Source organism: Oculina patagonica, chromosome 1, assembly GCF_052425735.1.
Source record: "Oculina patagonica isolate OP01 chromosome 1, crgOcupat, whole genome shotgun sequence".
NCBI lineage: Eukaryota > Metazoa > Cnidaria > Anthozoa > Scleractinia > Oculinidae > Oculina > Oculina patagonica.
In genome coordinates, this window is record NC_135758.1 from 14,565,869 (window position 1) to 14,573,828 (window position 7,960).

Consider the following 7,960-nt stretch of genomic DNA (forward strand, 5'->3'; position numbering starts at 1 on the left):
ATTTTAGGTATTATTTTACTTTTAAAACTTCCATCTTTTTTAAGCAAATGTTTAATGAACAAAACACTGCACGACAGGGATTCCGAAGCACTTTGATTATTCAAAATCAAAAACAAAGAACTTCTATAAGAATAAAAAAGCATTCAATTAAATCCTCAATTTTAACTGTATTTTTGACCAAATCTTGACATAATTTTCTTATTGATAATAAACACAAAAACTTCCTTTAACTTCCTTTGGCCAGTATTTTAATGATGATTATAAAGTATATTAAAATAATACAGATTCATGAAAAACAAATGAAGTGGATACTAGCATACTCTGAAGTGAGTGTTGTTCACTACTCTCTTCTGTTTCTATATTTCTACCTCTCACCTAAAACGCTAATACATAACTTATTGAAAGATGCGCTTTTGTGTACATATATTGCTAAAAAGGCAATTATACTCATACTTCATATGTGTCAATTGTTCACAATAGTCTTTTGTTAGCTAAAATTGAAAATGGCTATAATTGGAATAGATATAATTTGTTAGTTTCTTATTATCTATAAGGACGTCTTGGGAATGTTGGAAGTTTTAATCGAGTTCTTCACGGCTTACTTTCAGTTACCTAGTCACCGCACCGTATAACATAAATTGCTTGAAAAAATGATTTCCCGAGTACGAAATAGAGGTGTCGTTAGCAAACGAGGATATCAGTCCTTTCACGGAAACAATGGATTTCGACATGTCTGTGTCAGGTAAATTTTTCGTTTTGCGCGCATGTAAATTGTTATATCTAGGCTTACATAGGCCTAAACGCCGGGCTCCACAGTTAGTTTTTGATGGTCTTTATTCTTATAGTATTCTGAATTTACGCGATGATACCATTACAAGTTTTGTTAATGAGACAGGAGCCGATCAAAGCGATACTGTAAGGTCTGTTTTTTGTTTATTGGTTAAGAAGTTGTAACTGACAGCGCTATAATGGTTTGGCCATCAAAATTCAAGTTGTTTTCTCAATGAGTCGTCCAAAAAAACTTCAATCTAGCTTTTCCCAATTTTCACAGTTCTAGCAACGGTTACTTTACAAAAAAAATCGCTCCTTTACGATATAACTGGAAAGGGAGCTGGATGTGAGTCAGTTTAAAGTGGTTTTTCAGTTGAATTTGTTTATCTACAGTTTGTAGTAACCGAAGTGGTGCTCGCCATAACGGCGTAAGCTTGTTTTTTTTAACCGTTTTAGTTTGGTCAGATAATTTACTTCTATTTACTTATTTGCTCTATTGTTGTTAAATACTTATAATAGACAATTTTATTTAGATACTCAATGAATTTCTTTCGTTTTTGGCAAGTCATAAACTTAAGTAACTTGCAACGAAACTGAAAATGTTTTAAATATATGAACGTAGCGAACGCGTGGGTGTCCAAAGTTTTGCAATGACTGAACAGAAATTCGTACAAAGCACTTTCTATGCTGTAATTTGCTTTTTATACTGTATATAGCGTGAAAATCCAAATTTTCTTACTTCTTTACGAGCTAATTATCGCGAACTCTTTTGAAAAATGGCATAGCTTTCGGCTTCCAAACCTTGTGAAATGCATAGATATCCAATGAAACCTCAAATCTTTATCTCAAGCTAAAAAACTGCAAGTAAAATTAAGAAGTCGGTTAGTAATTCTCTCATAAATGTTTTGGCGTGTAGTGTCGCTGAGTAGTAATTTTATTTCAGCTCGGTGAGTCGGTAGGTTTACCTAAATTTCTAAAGAATGGCAGTGGGAGCTTCCCTGTTATGTAGCTCCTTCGTAGGTCACTAAGAACTAATAGACACAAACGATTAAGTTGCAATCTAAACATATAACATTCGTATATCATAGATTCTCAGTTTCCGCATGACACAGCTTTATGGAAATTATAATCTAATTCGTCTATAGGTCCAGGAAGAGTGAATCAACTAGGAGGTCTTTACATCAACGGAAAGCCTTTACCGAAAGAGATTCGGGAAGAAATCATCGAATTGGCACGGCTAGGAGTACGCCCTTGCGACATTAGCCGCAGGTTGAAAATTACCCATGGTTGTATCAGCAAACTGCTGTCGAAATACCAAAAAACGGGATCTATCAACCCCGGTGGAGCTAATGTCGGAAGACCAAGAGTGATAACTCCCAAAATAGAGCAGAAAATAGAGCAGTATAGGCGAGAACAGCCAGGGATTTTCTCATGGGAGCTGCGCGATCGTCTCCTTCACGAAAATATTTGCAGCCGAGAGAACCTGCCTTCACTGAGCTCAATCAGCCGACTTATCAAGCATCAGATGATGGCTCGTGCTGCTGGTAACAGGCCGGAGTATAAGACCAATGAAGGAAATTTGCAGACGATGAAAAACATCTCTTCTCGTTCTACTGATGACATTTTGAAACACCAAGTCGAAGAACAAACGGGGTTCCAAAGTCCAGGAAGACCAAGGTACTAGGGTATAGTAAGCACTCGTTGCTTTGAATCTTGTGCAACACGAACTGCGCAAGGTTCCTTGCATTAATTCCTAACCTTTATGTAAAAGAATCTTGCTGTGTTCAAATTAAAAGGCCTTTAAAAATGGCGAGGTAGGAAAAAGTCAATGCTGCCGTTCTCTTTCATGGTATTTTATTTTTATTTGTTTTTATTCTGAGCTTTTACTTAAAGAGATTGACCTTGTTTAACCATTTTTGGGAGATTATATTTTGACGGACGAAATCAAATTCCTTAGCGCTTCACTTTTGGATACCATGTCCTTTAACAATCCAGCAAATAATAGACAATATCAATTATACATAACCTTTACGTTCATCAAAACATACAATGTTTTATCTGTGGAAGTTTTAGTAAAATACATCTACTAAAACGGAAACTGAAATAGACTCCCATGCATTCCATTAAGTCTGTTTGCTCCGATATAACACTTACAAGAGCTATAAGAATCGTAAGATACTGTGCCTTTATAAGAATCTGAAATAATACTAAAAAAAACTTTTTATCTCAATAAAAATCCAAATCGCACGTGAAACAGTCAAAATTCGTAACTCGTTTTAATTTGAATACGTACCAAACTTAAAAGTTTGAAATTTAAACAAACATTCTAGCACACGCTTTTCACGCTTTAATGATTTTGGACTGGTGATTTAATTAATACCAATTTGTTTCTAAATTTAAGTAGGAGTAAAAGTCTTAACGTTTCTTAATTTCTGAAGAAGAACAATAACTAAGTAAAAGCCTTTTTTTATATGTCTTTTCCGTGCGAGGGCAAACCCTTTCTAGGCCACTTCAAAAAAACCTTTCTTCAAACAATGACTCGCAAACAAGATATAGAACTGATACCCCCACGTTCTAACTACTTAAACGACCTTCAGTGTCCTATATTAGTTAGTATTGGTGTCATTTCATAGTGCAACCAAGTGCAATATAGTCGAACACCGAAACATTCTGAATTCGCTTTTTTTAACGATCCAATTGTTTACCCCGAAAAGTTTTGCATAAGCATTGTTTTCAATTTCTCTGGGGACGATTGTACGTCATTGTTAATTCCAAGAGAAATTGAAAACAATGCTTAGACAAAAATTTTGGGGGGTAAACAAGGTGTATTATGGGAACAGTAAAAGAGCGAATAGAAGCCCCGAGTTAATATTCGTGTAAAGGACTTTCATGCACGCTAATTGTTAAGGAGGGCTTTTTTCTGAGGTTATTGGACGTACAATTTTTACTGATCTCCTGTTTTGACTTTGCAGTGTATTAACAAGTGATTTCAATTATTATTCTTAGTCACTAAGCCTGTATGACAGTCAAAACTTGCAAAGAATCTATTTGAGTGAAAACTACAAAACATGAAAAAAAAAAATCAATTGACCAAGTGAGATTTCAAGAAATTAATCTTAAATATTCTTTATATCGCTCAAGGCCAAAGCTGACTTAGTCACTAATCCAGCCTCAAACACTAACCGATGAACAATAGTGGCGGCCGAAGTCTTTCCCTCTTCCAAAATTAAAACCATAATCAGGCCCACCTGACCGTTTTTCTGATTAGTTTTTTTACGTAAACCTTAGTCAACGAAACAAAATGTGCTGCGTCCCGGTTCACATCACCTCGCATCACCTTTATTTCACCTCGGATTTACAAGAGTAAACTGCTCATTATTTTGATCAAGAGCTGACACTCCTCTCTAAGTCTTCTCTACTGATAAAACTAATGAACGCAAGTAAAATAAACTAAATAACAGACCAGATAGACAGTAGGTGGATCTTGTCAGTTTCATTTTTCTTTTCTCTTAACCACTGCATCATGACCATCATTAGCTTTCTCCATTAGAGAAGACTAGGGAAGAACGAAATGCTTTGCTACTCACACTGTTTCTCTACGCGGTTTGAAGTTGCACAAAATATTTCACTGCCTCGAAGTAAAGAGTTCAAATACTAACTAGTGTCTATGATGTAACAGATGCTGCTTTAGAGGGAGACTCAATGGCAGACGAGGAATGCTTGTTGATTCGCCGACAGCGTCGGCAACGCGCAAAGTATACAAGCCGTCAACTTCACGAGCTGGAGGTAGAGTTTGAGAGGAACCCGTATCCTAATGCATGGGATCGCGAGACTTTAGCACATAAGCTAGGAATTCACGAGACAAGGATTCAGGTAATACAAGGCAGTTTATAGGACAAACTGAGGTTTATGAGATTGACAAATAGATTGTCATAATAACTGGAAGGCAGCCTCTAACCAAGCAGGCACTATTGAAAAATACTAACGGAGTTTATATTTTAACTTATGTAATGTTTTATAAAACAAGAGTAATTGTCTTATAACACGAACTCACTGGAAATCAAAATTAATCATCTTAATGTTATTATTATTATTATTATTATTATTATTATTATTATTATTATTATTATTATTAAAAAAATCATGCTCTCAATTTGGATGTTCAAAACGGACGAAAATTTGAAGGTAAACATGAGAACTTGCAGAGTATGCTTATATTATTATACACTAACTTTCAAACGAAACAACTGCACAATAGAAATTACAAACAGGCATGGAGAAAATGTATCATACTTAAAGTCGAGGGCCCTAGCTCAAGGAATAGTTTTTTCCATGTTATGGCAATGCAGTCTTCAAGAGCTCAAAATACATTCAATGCTTACTCGGAAAACACAGTGTCTGACAACAACGCATTGTCGGTAGTTATTATATAAGGTAGGGAGCCATCTTTCCGATTATGTAGCTGTTCTTGTCATTCGTAGGTGTGGTTCTCAAATCGCCGAGCGAAAGGAAGAAGAAAGCCTTATGGAGATGGAGCTACTCAGACGCAAGCTTCCTCGCCTCTGGTTTGTACATGTCACAGGTATTCTGCGCCGCTCTTCACTCCATGGATGATTGAGTCCGGACCTTCAAGATTGTTCTTCCCACCAACTGGATACTGGGAATATGATTCCTCTTGAGCAAGGTCATCACTTCTGCTAACTACACAAGGAGACTGAGAGGAGTTACACTTTGACATCTTCTTTAGCAGTCCGACCTGACACTGAAAACATTTCCTACCGTTTAAATTAACACGATTAATGATACATGCCTTTAACCTGCCCTTAACCATGCCCTGACCACATGTAAATATTACTAAAACGTGGAACGGGGAACCGGGAACGGTTGGCCAGCGGTACTTTCCATGAGAATTGAAATGGTAGAGGAGAAAAAAGGAAGCACAGCTATGGCATATCATATCCAAAATCTCAACTTTTAGTCCGTTCATTGTGCTGGCCGCACAATGAACGAGAAATTTTCAATACTGCACTCGCCTCGTGCAGTATTGAAAATTTCTCATTCATTGTGAGGCCAGCAAGTGCGCGTATTTGTAATCAAAACACGAACGGACAGACTCTAATCCTTTTAATATACAATCTGAGTACACTGTACGGAATCCACGATTTAATGAACTTCAAACAATAATTTTTATAAATAGAAAATAAGTAGTACATAATTACACAGGATTAGATCAATTATTTAAAAATCACAAATAGGTCGTACAGAAATAAAGCTAAAATGGTTCATAAAATCGTTATTCAGCTGTGGTCGTTCGTCAATACAGTCAGCCAGAAGCTTGTTCAAAGCAAGTCGATGCCTTTCGAATCAAGCAACAGAAGCAACAAGCAAGTCAATGGCACACAAAAATGTATTTGTTGAGCTTCAGTTACCTTTCCACTTCTGCAAGCCTTGAAGCTTGTGCGTTATTGTCAATACTGCACTGTCAGAGTTTGCTGACGACAGGTAAAGAAAAATCACGTGATCTATTTTAACCAATTGCGCGCGTGGATTTTGGACAGTGAAGGAAGATTGTATATACATGATAACGATTATTATCAGTTAAGTTTTATGCTTTTAGCAATTTTATAAACAGATTTAAATATTAGGTATTTATGGTCATGCAAATAAAGCTTGTTGTTGTTGTTTGTTACGAGCAGTTGAGTTATTGAGTCAAAGATGGAAGATTAATCGGTCACTCGGCTAGAGTTCCATTCTTGTGTCACTGCCACACAAACTGTAATAGACTGCCTCGGCCAGGAAATATTTCACACAAATCAACCAAGTTATAGCCTGCGTTACAGACGAACACAAAACCTCGTTGGTACGAGTTTTTGTGAAATGTCCGGCCGCGACGCAAGCTACCAAGTTACAATTATTTAATATTTTTATATAGCAAACCCAGTCTTAGGTAATTTCGAGCGTTCTGATTGGTTCTTTCTTGGTCGAGATTTTGTCCTATGAATGGAAACGGTCCAAGCAGTGCTTTTTGTGTCACGGCACTCCTGATTGTTCGACAATTTCCGTATTTGTAGTATTCTGGACTCTAATTGATCGTCATTTTCCATGTTGACAATAAACGGGACGGTGATTGATACCGATTAGAAACGAAGCGGCAATCGGTCAGCAATCGGTACTTCGGCTCGGCTCGTTAATAGACTGGGATGTTTGAAATTCAATAATTGTTCGGGTCCCAAGCAATCTTTGCGCGCTCAGATGGTATTTTCAATGACGCCATTGCTCTTATGTGTGCAAGACAGGAAATTTTTCAGCAATGCAAATATTTTACTGTCTCTCTGACGTCTCGGAATCAATTAAAGGTAAGGATTCTCAAGAAGTTGGAAAACTGTTCGTTTCCCTTCAGTTGATGATCCAGAAATCAATACTTCGAAACCAAGTATTAAACTCCTCTGAAAGTTACCTGGTTTCTTAAGTTCTCCGTCCTGTTGTTTACATGTATCCTTTCTTGTTTGCAAAACTGTTTCGTAAGTATTATTTCTTTGGGTCTTCTGTCAATACTTAAGGCTTTTATGTTCTTATTTCCAGCGTAACAACAGTGCAATGATTGTTGCCGTGAACTAAACAATCTTCATTAAAGACATTCTTTATCTTTGAATCGTTCTTGATAAGACGACATCCAAGATAACTTTTCAATATATTCTTTAATAAAGTGATGTTTGTGCAGGTATTGCCACTTATATTGCAGACACGAATATATCATTTTCGAGAAAGTTCTCTACATCTTACTTTTTGACCTGCTTACCATATGTAACCTTTCCGTTTGCAAAATTGTTTCATTAGTATTATTTCCTTGAGTTTGCTGTCAATCAGTAAACCTTATTTGATATTTGAGAGATTAAAAACAGTTAAAATTGTATTTATCTTCACTTCTTTAGCTTTTCCCTATTTTTAGACATTAAACACAGCAGTTTGTAGTTCCCCTCCTTACTGACCTTCTCATGGTCACACAGCTCCACAGTCAGGACTACTTGCCCTACAAACTACCTGCTGGCCAAGAAGCTGATGACTTTTGCCCAGTGCTGTGGTTCATTTCTCTCACCGAAATCCATTTATAACATCAAGTCATTCTAAATATCAATAACAAGAAAACCGTTAAGCAGTGACACACACATACACTGTGTGCTTTTATTTA

At 36.5% G+C, this 7,960-nt stretch overlaps 1 protein-coding gene across 1 annotated transcript; it reads left to right on the forward strand.

Moving 5' to 3' along the window:
• The first annotated feature begins 655 nt into the window (after window positions 1–655).
• LOC144658332 (paired box protein Pax-3-B-like) lies at window positions 656–6,422 on the forward strand. The gene is made up of 4 exons (XM_078518756.1): window positions 656–742; window positions 1,917–2,448; window positions 4,434–4,644; window positions 5,253–6,422. The coding sequence occupies exons 1-4, from the start codon at window positions 718–720 to the stop codon at window positions 5,448–5,450; spliced, it is 966 nt and encodes a 321-aa protein (XP_078374882.1). The 5' UTR covers window positions 656–717; the 3' UTR covers window positions 5,451–6,422.
• The last annotated feature ends 1,538 nt before the right edge of the window (window positions 6,423–7,960 follow it).

Bases quoted from the DNA above. Each gene is read 5' to 3' on its own strand.
- LOC144658332 (XM_078518756.1), top strand. From the start codon at position 718: ATGGATTTCGACATGTCTGTGTCAG. The intron at 2,449-4,433 runs GTACTAGGGTAT...AATACTAACTAG, and splicing joins CAAAGTCCAGGAAGACCAAG to TGTCTATGATGTAACAGATG. The intron at 4,645-5,252 runs GTAATACAAGGC...TGTCATTCGTAG, and splicing joins TTCACGAGACAAGGATTCAG to GTGTGGTTCTCAAATCGCCG.